Here is a 14,609-nt window from a genome sequence, read left to right as displayed (position 1 = left end):
GGCTCCTAACAAATATGGGGGGGGGGGGTGGCAGAGCAGGGCGCTCGCCCTTGCCTAAGCGTCTCCATCCTCCCACCGACACGTTTTCCCAGTTGCCCTACAGGGTCCTGCCCGGCCTGGCGCTGGCCTGCCGGTCCCCAGGCCGCCCAGCAAGGCGTCCCGGCCCAAGCTCAAGGCAGGGAAGACCGTCATGATGGTGGAGCCGAGTCAAGCACCCTGCAGCGACACGGTGCCCAGCACCCTGGGCTCAGCCCCTTGCGCAGCACCCAACCCTTGCACAGCACCCAGCCCTTGACTCTTGTGCAGCACCCTGCAGGCTGAGCCCTTGCCCAGCACCTGGCCCTTGCCCAGCACCCCACGCTGAGCCCCCCGCCCCCCCCGCCCCGGGCAGCCACAGGACACCAGGCAGGGCCCCTGGGGAGCTTTGCCCATGGCACTGGTCCAGGGGCCACTAACTGCAGTGGATGCAGGAGAGCCCTGCTGTGCTTCGAGCTGCTGCTCCCAAGCCCTGGGGCAGCAGCAGTGACTCTGCCCTCGCTCCTGCAGCTCACGCCTCCTCAGAACAGGCCTTCAGCATCCCCACGTGGTCAAACACCTCTGTTTCTCCCTGGTCAGGCTTTTCTTTAAGCTATATAGGCCTACAGGACTCCCTGCCACCGCCCTACAGTGCATGGGGAGGCATCGGGCTCCTGAGAGCAAACTTGGCCTGCAGCATGAGAGAGGGCAATGGGGGGGGGGGGGGCAGTCCTCAGTGACAGAGGGGCTGCAGCTGGGATTAGCGCAGACAAGGTGCCATTTTTAGCTGCCTGCTGGCTTCCAGGGGCCTGGGAAACATGGTGAATCCCTCCCGAAGAAGGGATGCAAACCAGTTCTCAAATGCATCTGATGGAAGAATCTGGGCACATCCAGACCAGTTCATCAACACCAGCTTCAGCAGCAGTGTGCACTGCCAGTAGAAACATCCCCTGTTACCCACCATGTCCCAATGGTGGAACAAGAGAAGGGTTTAGGAGCGTGCATGAAGCCTGTAGCTCTGCTGGGAACGTCCGATGGGAAAGCTAGAGCACTGGGAAAGGTCACTGGGCAGGTGGCCTTCTCACGTTCCCAACCCTGGTGGGAGTCAATAAACCTGGTAAAATATTTACATACAGACCAGGATAGGAGCTTTGTTTTCCTTCATGCCATCAGATCTTCTTGACTGCTCCAAGCCCTTTGCACCACAGACCAGGTTTAATCAGCTCTGCGGATGAGGATGGAAGACCTGTGTTCCTCCTTTAAGGAGAAACGAAACAAAACAAAACAGAAAAGAGAGCGAGGGAGGTAAATCTGTCAATTATTAGTGAGGGGAAGAAAACAGGGCTCTGCTAAGAGTCACTCTTAAATTACATGAGGGTGAAAGGAGCAGCAAAAAGCCATCTATGTTCATGCACTGTGCTGATGGACAGGGCTCAAGAACAACGGTGTGGGTTTCTGGCATATAAACACACACAGACCTTTAAAGTACGGCATTAACAAAAATAGAGTTAACTTCTCACTTAGATCAGCGAGAAGCGAGAACCACTCACCGCTCTTCCACATGCATGTGCCCTTTGAGGGAGCAAAGCGTGGCAGGACAGCAGTAACAAGACGAAGGCGAAAAGGTGCCCAGGGAGCGCGGGTGCCCTGGGAGCACGGCTGGAGGGAAGCGCCTGCTGGAGGGCTGCAGGCTGGCTCTGCCGCTTAGTGGTGACTTTCAGGAGTGCCAGTCCGGGCCTCACAGCATCACCAGGCAATTTGGGAGCTTTCTGCTTCAAACTGCAGCCCGACCAGCAGCAGTCAGTGCGGATGGAGCTATCTGCTAACATCAGGCTCTGTCAGGAGGCTTTTCCACACCCCTTTCCATGCCACAAGTATTTCCTCTCCTCTTCCCCAAAAGCCCAGCTCTCCTGCGCGAGGAAATGCCCCACTGCTGTCCCATGCCTTGGCCTCTGGGTTGAGTTCAAGCATTGGGGCCAGAGTCAGTAGCTGGCAGCCCTGCATCTCATTTGGCTTCACCATGGTTTGAGTTGTCCAAATGCCCATAGCTGCTAAGCACTTGCACTCGGGAAGCAGCAGCAGTCAGGGGCTGGCCGGGAGAAGGACGGAGGCAGGAAGCAAAACCCTGGACTTGACTGGCAGACAGTAGATCAAGACAGACATATTTCAGGAAGGTAACGGATGTATTTCACTACTTCATAGAGGCATCGCAGAGCGGGCCTGGGATCAGAGAACAGTACAAACGAAGAACTAAAAAGAAACTTGCAGTAGCCTGAGGCAGAGCCCAGGAAGACGAGCCAGCTCTGAACTGTGCCAGCTCCCCAGGCTTCGAGCGGGATGTGAACGAAGGCACGTACATGCAGTTCATCTTCTGAAGAGGCATGCTTTGCAGTGAGGGCGCTCATCATATAGCTCCCCATACCGTTCTTCCACACGGCTGTGGCTGTACGTCTGCTAGCAAAGTGAACCTCTCGTGCTTGCGGCTGCTCAAGTGCAGTGTAAACAAGACAGCAGGGCTCTGGGAGCCATCACACCAGCAGCCTGGCAAATGTCTCCGGTGGGCTGATGGACACATCCCCCAAGGGCTCCAACACCTTTTACAGAGGCGCCTACAAGCCCCAGGGCTCCCTGTTACGAGGATGACTTCGCACCCGGCCCCAGCCTGGCTCCACAGCCCCATTCACACCTCCTCACTGCCAAAGCATCGCCCTCTGAGCACCCAGCCGAAGGCAAGGAGTGAAAGCCCTGAGGCTGCTAATGCAGGATTAGTGCCACTGGCCCCTGGAGGAAAGCTCTGTATCAACTGCTTTACCTCAGAGGCTTTTTAAAACCATCAGATTCAATTTTAACAGTCTAGTCTTAAAATTGGATTAGAAAACCCAAAGTCTAAGTCCTTTAGCATCAGCCAGATCGAGTTGAGAACTGTAAGCAAAGAAAGCAAGCAGCCCTGCTAACACACATGCACACACTTCATCCCACATAAACATCAGCAGGACTGACACCAATAATATTTTGTCTCTGCAGTATAACACACTCACGTTCCTTTTCCTTCCACCCTCTATGAGCCCTTATAGCTCTATCATCTGTACTTAGTGCATTGATCCACAACAGTGCATGAGAGGTAACAGAAATTGGGCCAAGTTTATGAACAAGGGAAGAAATAAGAAAATAAGAACTAATAAATAGAAAGAGTGGTTTTAAGTTGTTTATTTTTAAAACATGAAATCCAAGCGGAATAGAAACCACAGAAATTACATTTAGAGGTTTTTTTTTTGTTTAGTATCTGCAAAACAAAAAGTTACAGTAAAAATAGCTACATTACAATCAATAGAACTACAGAATTAAAAGGAAAGATACAAAAATGGGCTCAATCCTCTTTAACCCTCACAATTTAAAAACATTTTGGGTAAGTGCAGGAACACTTGAAAGAAACTAGCAGGTCCAAAGTTTAAAAAAATTATATATATTTATATATTATATATGTATATAAAGTGGTATGATATACAACCATTATGGTTAAGAAGAAAAACAGAAAAGTTACAAAAAGGCCAGGTACATGTTCATCATTAGGTTTCTGTGCACAGTGTCCAAGAAAAAAAACTTCCCTCTGAATGATGTGAATACAACTCATGGGGGCCTCCTGTTAACAAGGGACCTGAGGCACATGATGTAAGAGCTGGGCACCCGGACCCAGTGCAGAGGACAATGAAACAAAAGAGCCTTTCTGGGACTTCAGTGACATCCTGCTCCGAGGACACTGGAGAAGTCATCTTGCAAGATTAGAGGAGAAAGAGGAAGGAAGGAGTTTGGAATTGCATAGTGAGGAGCAATGTGGTATCAAATATGCAGAGCACCTAAGAGCTTCATGCTACAGTTATCCTCTTCAGGAAAGGAATATTTTGAACTTTCTGGTTGTACGTTAATTTATGTTCCACTTTGTTCATGCATGCACCTGGAGGGGCTGGATGAGAACCACCAGCAACTCTTCCCTTCTGGACCGCAGCTAGACAACACACACACCCCACAGCTCGGCAGGAGAGCCTGCTCTCTCCCCTGAAAGAGCAGAGCACTCGCTCGCCATCTAAAACACCCTACGCTTCTGTTGAGCCTCCTGAAACGACTATAGAAGCCATCCACAGCACGTACACAAATAATTTCTGAAGAAGAAGAGTGTCTATGATGGCAAAAGCCACCTGGTTAAAGGTACACATTAAGTGTTGTTAGGTCCCCTCACCCAGGGCATAAGATCTACTTCCTAATTACTGCCTGGCAGGCTTTTCCTCTCCAAGTGAGGGATGTTTACTGAGTTTCACTAGCAGACTTGTTTAGCTGAGGAAGGCCCTGGCTCCTCCTTGGTCCCTACCTAGGAAGTATTTCAAACACCCCTCAGTGGTGGCTTCACCTAAAGGAAAACGTACCAGCCTACTCTACTCTTAAATCAGGTGGGGCAGCTGTAGTTAACAAGCCAAGACACCTCTCTCTTCTTCAAAGGGCTCAGCGGGCTCTTCCAGTTGCTGTTGCTGCTAGAAGAAAGAGAAGGTGGGACCAGAAATTAAACATGGGCTTACCTACGCAGCCATCTGTACCTTGCTCTTCAGGTATTGTATCCTTGCGCTCCTGTCTGCTGTCAACACTGCAGTGCCAAAAGTTCTCACGAGTGATGATTAAGCAGCCCACAGAGTTTACTCTCAGAAAGGCTAAACTTTTCACGTGAACACTAAGTATTTCTAGGGAGCTGCTATGGAAATCCTAACTTAGGATCACTTAAATCCCCATGCACTGTGTCCCCCTCAAAGCACTCAAACACTCTTGCATCTTGGCTGAGATGACTGTACACGGAAAATTAACACCTATCCAATGGAGAAAAAACTTAAAAAGGACAGGAGGGGAAGGGAGCACTCCATCCTTCACATTTGAATACATGGATGTACGCTAAAATCTTAGCTTGAACCCTTTTATCAGCACATAAAATGAACTCAGTTTAATATTACATACAGGATACAAACACTACAGTTATATTCCCAAGACAGCACAAGAAATTCACAGCCAAGTCTTGATTTGATTTCCTTTACAAGTACAATGCAGTCTTGAACACTGGACATGAGAGTCCGACATGCTATTTACATTTCACATTGTGGAGATGATTGTGTGCTTGGAAGAGTTCTCAGTTCCAAAAGAAAACGTCATTCGCACATGATGATGCAGTGGAAATAAACCAAGCCAACCAGACAAGCCAATGACCACATTTGTGCTTCTGAAAAAGTAACATGAAGCGTCTTCACTGAAGCAGTCACCTTCAGCTGGACAAGCTGCCTTCCATTTTGCAGTCAGCAAGGTGTCCAGAGGCCGATCTCATCTCCCCTGAATTCTGGACCCCTTGTTAGCAACCAGTAACATGAATAATGTTCTGATAACGTCAGCTGGGACACACTGAGTGATATGGCCTTGGCATTTTTGTCACATTAAAAATGAAGACACACAATGGAAGAGAGAGAAGTCTCTGCAGCTTTACCTCCTACAGCTTGAAGAGTTTGGACTCCCTCAACCATTAATGTCATCTAGAACAGATTAGTCTTTGCCAGATAGCACCTGCTGTTCACCCTAGGAGGAGGCACAGAGTCTGGGAGAACTTGGCTTTTGGAAGTCTGCTCCACAGACAAAATGTGACCATATGGATGAGACCAATTGTGTCGCAGCCATAGGAATAGGCAAAGGCCATCTGTTCTTCAGCAGATCTGTTCAGACCAGCCTGCAGAAATGCCACACTGTTGCTCAAGGTTCCAGTAAAAAAAAATAAAATAAAATAAAACCATTTGTCTGTGTTTCCGATCCAGGGCTCTGCACAGCATGCAGCAGGGCAGCAGAGTTCCAGGATGCTTTACAAAAGTGCAATATCCATGTCAAGTAAAGGAAGTGCTGGCTGGACAAAGGTACACCGCTCACACCACAGTCATGTCATGCTGGCCTCCAGAGAGCAAAATGGTTCTCCAAAAAATTCTTTCCAGTTATATTTTGAAGTCACAGAGCAAGTACTTCCACATCTGTGCCCTGCTGTAAGCCCCTGAACACTGTCAGAAGTTGTTCTGGATGTTATAAGTGATCATGCCCTACCTTGGAGGAGAGCAGGTCAAGGCGGCTGCTGCCATAGAGACTGCAAACAAAAGGTATAGGCTCCCCCTTACCACTGGCACAGATAATGCCACAATTCAGATCCAGCCCTTCCCAAAGTGCAGTCACACACACGTGTTCAGGAAGCATTCTGCATACCGCAATATACAGAAGCGCCTGTCTGCACAGGGTTCCCCATACCCCCCCCGCCCCCGAGCCTTCAGAACACTTGCCCTCAGTGAGTAGGGCCAGTTCAGAAGTTTTTGGGCAGCTCCCCTAAAAACAATTGTGTAAGTAGCAACCTGGACACACTCTCACAGGGAGAGACGACGGCAGAACAACTCAGACTTAATAAGGATTACACGGCGCTTGCTTCTTTCTTCAAAGTGAGGTGGAGGTTCAGTTCTCCCCCTGGATAGCAGTTGCATGCTTTGGGCTCTGCAAGCTAACCACACAACATGCTTGCATGCACAGGTCTCCTGTTAAGCTTTAAGACAGGGCGCAAAACTGGTGCACGAGGCACACACTCCCTCCATACAACCTGTGGCTATGTTTCCCTGCCCTTGTTATTTGATAACACCGAGGTATGTTTCAGTGTGAAGCCCACCAGACGTGTCTGAAAGGCCTACTCAGTCCTGAGCAAGAAAATCCTGCCTTTATGGATTTACAGTGAAGTGCCGAGTTTTCTCCAAAACCTTCTCTTCCTGTCAGCGTGGTACCTTTTCCGCCTTTCTCCCTCACTCCTTTGAATGATAAAAGCTGGCTTTTGCAGTGTGTTAGTGGTTTCTACCTTCTTAAAAGGAGTCTCTAAGCTTGCTCTTCCACAGAGCTGGTAACATCTCACAGGAAAAACTATCTTCCTAGTTAGCTATCTGCTAGGAGCGATTCCTACCTTGCTGCAAGAAGGCAACTGACTCAAGTAAAGGCAGACTGGTAGATTCTGTGTCCCAAACTATGGATGTAAGCCCCATACAGCAAACATGGGGATAAACAGACACTGAGCCTAAACATCATCAAGGTGAAGGTGAACTGCATCTGCCAGAGGCTCAACTCCAATTTGAGAGATATTTTCCACTTCTTTCCTCTGCCAGTTATTTAACATCATGCTCAGCAGCTAAACTAAGATGTCGCTGCTCAGAGAGGTAAACAAAGAAAAGGAACATCATAGCTTCCTTACTGAAAGGCCAGTACTCTGCACTCCTTCTAACTACCCAAGCGGCAGTTTCCTTTTCTAGTAGGAAGCTGTCAGTGCCATTTGGAGCACCATTCTTCAGTGGAAAGTACAGCACCAGTGGAGGATGTTGCCCCTTGCAGGCACTCAATTGCCCCTTTGCAAGCTTTGTTGTCTCTCATGTCTAGAAAAATGCCCTAAATGTGCCTTACTATGGTCAGATAGTGGTTAGCAACATGCCTGGAAAAACAAAAACTAAAAAACAAACAAAGAAAAAAGTTGTTCTGACAGTCACAATGTTTTCAAGATGTTATTTGGGTTTCTTATTCTGGAGCACAGAGGAAGTATACCGCCCATCTCATGAGTTTGTCAGGACTGAGGCTCCAAAAACCTCTTTCAATGCCAGGTCAGTAACCCTGCACTGCAAATGACGATTAAAGGAAACAAAAAAAAAAAAAAAAAGGGGGGGGGGGGAGCAGGGGGAAGTCCAGCAGAGTTCACAGGTCATTCCTGCAGGGAGAGCTTGCATTTGCTACAAATCTATTGGTGCTTGCAGCCTCTCCTCCCTTTCTTGCAAGCTGACTGTCCCATAAGACCTACCAGAGAGCTGAAATTTGTTTAGTGCAAAAAAAAAAAAAAAAAAACCATGAAGTCTTACAAGTCTTTTCCTGGAAAAAAATTGGCACTAAGTAGGTTGCTGGCTCCCATTTGATCTGTGGGATGGCCTCACAAAAGGCAGCACCCAGAATGCCACCTGCGAGTAGCTGGGCTTCCCTGATGGAGCAGAAAGGTCCAGTTCAGAGCAATGGACAGGGTAGTTGACTGGTGATGGGACCTCCTGCTCCTCCTCGACAATTCATGTACTAGAAAGAAAAAGGTATTGGATTTTTTTTCTTTTTAAAAAGACATCACCAGGGCTGTGGAGTGGTTTGCTCTAAAACAGAGCCCCAGACTCCCAACTTACAGTGGATATGCAGTGACACCATGGGGCAGGGGTTTCCCTTCGCCCTGACAAAGGAAGCTGGACCAGAGGACTCCCACCAAAACATCACACTGTGCACTGACCTGGCTTTCCTTCCTTGCATGCTAGTCACAGACACTGAGCATCTGCTTCTTCAGTGGTTGACAGACTGAGCTCTGCTGATCCCTCTGCAGAACTGAAGATTATCTACCACCACCTTTCACTAAGTCCCTCTGGGGAACAGGAGGGAAAGAGGGGGCAGAAGATATTCACCAACGTTTTCTGGTAAGGCCACTGATCAAGCTGGCCCCAGGCAGGTGAAACCCAGGACAGGATGGTAATCTCTCCGTTGCTTGCCTGCACGTGCTTGCTCTCTCTCACACACCAGGTACAGCAGGTGAAGGCTTAAATTCAAAAGGGGCTTCCACTCCAATGGGCAGGTACCAGGTTGGAAGGGTGGTCTGGACTGGAGAAACAGAAGGAGCTGCACTGGATTTTGGGCAGAACAGCAGGATTGTTCCACGAGGACAGCACAGGGGCACTGCAGTTGGCACATTGTTTTGTCTGACTGCATGTGTGGGGTTTTTTGCTTTTGCTTTTTCATTTTAATGCACACTGCCAGCATCTGGACGAGGTTGGTTGGTGGCGAGGTATTTGGCTCTCATGCTGGAGGTGTACTGGAGGAAGACAAGACAAAAAAAAACAAAAACAAACAAAACAGGAAAGTCAGAATGACTAATGTAAACACGGAATCACAGATTGCGACCACCTCCTGGCATAAACTGGTCTGTATTTACAGCATAACAGGGAGGTGCTGGCTTGGCCTGACAAGGAAAGTTTCACAAATCATGTTGTAGTCGAGTCTGAGTGACACACTCAGACCGCTGCAGGGATGCTGATCAGGTCAGTGCAGATGGGTTAATGATTTATCCAAACTCCCTACGGAGAAAGAAATTCAACAGTCATTCAGTCGAAATATTCCACACTTCACTTGAGAGAAGAGCGGGAAATGGAAGTGATGCAGATGTAAAAACCCACCTCACACCTTGTTCCTCTTTTAGTCATGTTGCCTCTTTCAACCATGTCAGAAAAGGAGGTCGAAAAGAAAGCAGGTGAAAAGTACATTGTATTTTAAGCAAATAAGGGCTTTAGAAGATTGCATGCATCACATACGGGCAGCTTGGAAGAAGAGCGGGGAAGAATGGATCTGTGTCAAACAATTTACGTCAAGCAAGAACAGACCCTGCGCCAGGCTGGAAACAGGCTGACATCAAACAAGATGATCTTAGCTATCAGTTACTGGATGGTTAATAGTTCGTTGTGGCTTGGGATCCAGCCTCTGTACCATTCAATAGTAGACAAATCTCCAATTTAGGGGTAAGAGGAGAAATTCACAAAGACGGGAATTTTGGTTTTTTTTAATATATAAAGCAAAGTAATCCAAAATAGTTCCCAGAAGCATCTGAACTTAACATATGCCATTCAGCTGTGAATACTGAGCTGAAAAACCTGCAGATGCACAGCAATAAGAATAAAAGATTTTCCATCTTTATGCCTATGTGTTCAGTACCTTCATCGTAACCGTATTACTGCTTCCGGGATTCTGCTACCATGACACTAAGAACCAGGCAGTGAGGACAGACATTTTCCTTCCTCTTTTTATACCAGCTGGAGCTTGAGTAATCCTATAATAGCCACATCTTGCTTCCCAAGAGCGCTCTTGAGCATACTGACTTTTTATGACCTTTAAAACTGTACCACATAAAATAGCCAGCTAAGCTAGCAAAGAGTTAATTGAAAGATCGTTCCACATAAGGAGGTAGGATTTACGTTGGGAATGAACATTAGGAGGCATCTTTAGGCTCTCCAAAGCACAGCTATCTAAAGGGGGTTTCAGAGAATTAACAGTATTTTAACAATTGCCTTCAAAGACAGAATTGGGCTGAACCTCTGCCCAGCACAAGAGACACTGCTGCCTTAGCAGAGTGGACCCCACCATCACAAGATCAAGGCACCTGTGGCTAATTTGAAAACTCATCTTTAAGTGTCTTCCACAAGTGGAAAACTTTCTGCAGAACACAGATCTTAAATACAGATGCCAGTTCTGGGCCGGAGTTTTATATTAAAAGACCAAGGGTACATCTGCTCTCTCTTTGTAGATGTATCTTTTGTCAGTGAGAAAAAAAAAAAAGGTAGAAAATACCAAGCTTAGCCACTTTTAAGGACTATGCTCCATACAGTTAATTAAATATGATTACTGTTTCAGAAAAATTTTAGAGCATTATTAAAGCATATGAGAATTTAACCCAATGGGCTCAGAGCGGTTTAGAAGTCAACAAAGAACTCTCTGATAGGATAAGCAGGCCACCTTTCAGACAAAGCAGCGCTGAATTTACCAGCCAAGCAAGATGCTAAGATGAGAGGCTCAGAAGGAAAATCGCATTTGATTGCTTTCCCTTTGTATTCTATATAGGGAGTGTGAGAGGAGATGAATATGAACAGAGAATTCCGGTTGCTAAAGTTTTATACTGTAAAAAGTAGCTAGATAGAAAAATCGATCATTATGGAAAGTTAATGTACATCTTTCCTGGACAAATCATACAGCATACAACATGCAGCATCAACTTTCTTTAGAGGATTAAAATAAAGATTGGCCACTTGATGAACACCATTTCAAAGATGTACAAAATACACCCACTGGGGAGGGAGAAGTTGAAAGAAATTCACTCCTTCCTCCACCAAGAAAACACCCCACAGTTGTTTGCGTCAACAAAACAAAGTATTCTGCAATAGGAGATTTGGATAGTCAAGCAGAAGGCATTTCACATTCAAAACTACCTGCAAATCACCACAAGGAACAAACCAAGACTCAAAGCAGTCAGAGTTAGGGCTGATGTTCTCTCCTTAACTTAGGCGTTTTGCACCTTTGATCCTTTTCCCGTTACACTTTGCAACAGTTACTGCCTCCGTTAAAGTACATAGATATTTTTATTGCCGTGAAAAATACGGTTGAAATTTGGAAGCAGAGAGCTAGCACTTCACTGCACACCTCTCGTAACCAGCGCAGCTCCAGAAGCATGCCCTGAGCCTTTGGTCACTGCATCATTCGACAGTCATCGTACGAACGCTTTGCTCCACAGGTGACTGACACTAGTCCCTCATCCAAGTCCTTCAGCGCATCCTCTGCTGGGAAGCAGAGGAAAGATGCTGTGAATACAGAGCTACCCACATCTGAACAGGCTAACAGATGAAGATGTATGAGCAGAAACTTGCCAGTCACACGGTATGAAACTAAACTGTATCATCCACACACTTAAAATAACTAAGCCTTTAGGCTCCTTTAAAAAGGTAATTCTAAAGATTTCAAGCATAAACAAAACAATTCAGAGCTAAGGTTGTCCTAGAATTTACTCCGAGGTAACCTGAATACAGTGCCTCACACAGTCATGGGGTTGTATTTAATTTCCTTTCAAGAGGCGCTTTCACAGAAGGTTAAAGAACACGCACAGTGGATTCTTCCAGGATTCTGGCCTGCAGTCCCCAGGTGCCTGTGCATCCTCATTTGCCCTTTTAAAAAGGGCACAAAGGACTAGTTTCAATCCATATCTTACCCACAGCGTTGGCTACCCTGAGTAGATGACCCAACAGACTTCTTGTTGTAACCTTTTCTTCAGGTGGCTTGTGCTATTCCACACAACACACCTCTCAGTCACTTACCAGGCAGCTAGGACAAACGCAGCTGATTGCGTACAGGCTTATTTTGACACTTCTCAAATGAAAAGAAAAAAGCTTCTCCTTCAGATTTAGGCTTGTTGAGGGTATAAACTTTCATAGAAACAGTTTGCCAGCACATACTTGTTATATGTTTAACACATTTAGCCTGCACGCAAAGGAATCACTGGTTGCAAAAACATTCATGAGAAAATGGGTTCATTTTAGAGACCATAAATTTTACCAAGTCTTGTGTACTCTGCATTAGTACTTCACAGCTAACTGAGCTATGCTGGAAGATCACTTACCATGTGAAGCCATGACTCCTGGTACAAACTTTAGCTATTTGTGGTTTAAAAAACAACCCCCTCTCCAATAAAGATCAAAGCTGCTGGGTTCAAGTTCTTAAAGGCTGATCCATATCTCAAATAACTAGAGCACAGTAAAAACACAGGGTTTGGTATCCTTATGCATGGGAGGTACAAGATGGCAGGAAACAGCCTATTCCAGCCAGTGGGCTCTGAATTCAAAGGGGACTAAGTTTTCCAAGTCAAAAGAACAGAGTTTCTGTTCTTTTTGTTTGTTTTTAAAGTCCTGGAAAGAATGCAATGCCTTTTACTTAGCCATGCAACCACACTGAACTCCAGTGCGACCTTCGGTAAATAGAAGACAGCACAGACTGAGATCAGGTCATGTTTCAGCCCAGAGGACACTTCAAGTTCAGAATGAAGCCCCTAGAGTTTTTTCCCCTTCAAACCATATTTTATTTCTTAGTACAGACCCCTAGGCAGTGTTCTAACATCACTACAATACCACCTGTAGGAATAAGAAAGCAGAGAAAACACTAAGAGCTGACGCCCAAAAACAGTCTCTGCAAGAGTTAAGACCGAAGAACCTTGTGACCCTTCCTGGGACACCTAGCTAGCACCATGCTTTAGGAGCACACACAAGTTTATTTGCATTCATGCACTGTGGCAGGGGGCATCAAGACACCAGAATTCAGATAGCATCTTTCCCAGCACATCACAAGGCAATGTGGCAAGAGGCAGCAAGAACGCAGACCAGGCAGCAACGTGACAGAAAGGAGTCCAACGCAAGGCTAACAAAAGTCCCAACAGGAATTGCAGAAGTGAAGGAACAGCAGCTTTATGGACATATATTTCTGGGAACAAAACTAAGATAAGGGTCACTGACTGCATGAGCCAAACGCAAAGGGGCCTCTATTCCAACTGGAACCAACGTATTCCAGTTACTCTGCAGCTGCAGCTCTCTTTGAATGAGCACACTGTCCTCGATACCAGATAATGAGTTGCCTGGGAACACTTAATTATATCCTATATTCAACCAAGCTAAAACTAACAAGGCCCAGTGCAGACCACCTACTCTTTCAGTATGCATGTGGCTTTGTCATGGACCGCTGCGAGGGAAGAAATACTCGCTCTCTTGGAGAACAGGAGCGACAACAGCACATTAAGAATTCAGACAGTGGAATGATACTCGGAGGGCTCTGTTCACAGAGCCTGGGGGAGATGGATGGAATGATTTGACGCACGCAAAACAAACAAAACAGAAAAAGGTTTTGAAACAGAATGAAATAGATCTCAGTGCTTGTGTTTGTGTTTCCCTCAGGGAAGTTGTTTTAAAACTTACTCCTTTCTGACTTTAAATGCAAAGATAAAAGGAGAAGCTGCACACAGATCTAACAGGCAGTAAAACAACTCTTTAGGACAGGCCACCATCACCACCCAGAATTTTTCAGCAAATTAAAAATCCTACTGAGGAGCTTAAAACATATGGCAGATAAGTAGTTGTGGTTTGGGGCACATGCTGTTATGACCAGTCAAGGCAAACAAAAGAGCAGCAGGGCTCAAGGAAAGCCAAAAGGTTGGAACAAGACAACCAGTCCTGACTGAAAAGCTGCTGTATTGGTTCTTGCTACTTCCAGAAAATGGCTTCTTGTGATGGGAGATCTTCCACTCTGCCTTTGAAACACAAAACAAGTTCTACATTTGAGCATTATTCAGTGCTAAGTGTTCAAGCTGCTCTCAAGTGTGGACTCCAAGTTAAAGCAGCCATGAGTTTGGCTTGCCTTTGCAAGGCATGGGTCTCTAACCATCACAAGGTGTACCTTTCCAAGGTTGATACTGCCCCTTGAGTCCGCAGCAGAGCAAAACTGATTAATTTTAACGCCTGGCAGGAGGCAATGGGGTGTGTGGGGGGGGGGGGTGCAAAGGGAAGGAATGTGAAGAAATAAAAGGCACTGGCCTGGGATAAACAGTGCAGGGATGAAGGGAGTGGTCTGGAGTGGAGAAAGGGTTTAGCAAGAAGGACCTTTTTTTCAGTACCTGTTCCATTTGCGGGCGCTGTTACCAGTATGTCCGTGCACTGTCCGAGGGCTTAAGCTGCCAGCTCATATGGCTGCTACTGTCCATGGCAGCCAAATACAACTGTGATGACGCAAGAAAGAGAGAGAAAAAGAGAGTGCAGCCTCAACGTGCATGAAAAACACAGTGCAAGCAAGTGAAACGCTGCGGTGTGTGTCAGTGACAAGGTAGGCTCTACAACCCTAAGGGAATAGCCCTGAGGCAAGAAGGAGAAAACAGAAGGAATGAGAGAAGGGTTAAAAAAACAAACAAACAAAAA

The 14,609-nt window shown here is 46.5% G+C and overlaps 1 protein-coding gene across 2 annotated transcripts in view; it reads right to left on the bottom strand.

The window, feature by feature from the left end:
* Positions 1-3,207: 3,207 nt before the first annotated feature.
* The window catches only part of TTYH3 (tweety family member 3), an 83,017-nt gene continuing 71,615 nt past the window's right edge, over positions 3,208-14,609 (bottom strand). Inside the window, exons 14-15 of one of the 2 annotated variants that reach the window (XM_068909193.1) lie at positions 14,312-14,413; positions 3,208-8,932 (exon numbers count right to left, since the gene is read on the bottom strand). In XM_068909193.1, coding sequence (XP_068765294.1) covers positions 14,333-14,413 — 81 coding nt within the window. In that variant the 3' untranslated portion in view covers positions 3,208-8,932; positions 14,312-14,332. The remainder of the gene's footprint in view (positions 8,933-14,311; positions 14,414-14,609) is intronic. The other variant, XM_068909194.1, reaches the window with a different exon arrangement.

The sequence above is a fragment of the Struthio camelus genome, chromosome 15, assembly GCF_040807025.1.
Source record: "Struthio camelus isolate bStrCam1 chromosome 15, bStrCam1.hap1, whole genome shotgun sequence".
In the NCBI taxonomy this organism is placed as follows: domain Eukaryota; kingdom Metazoa; phylum Chordata; class Aves; order Struthioniformes; family Struthionidae; genus Struthio; species Struthio camelus.
This window is presented reverse-complemented; position numbering and strand designations above follow the sequence as displayed.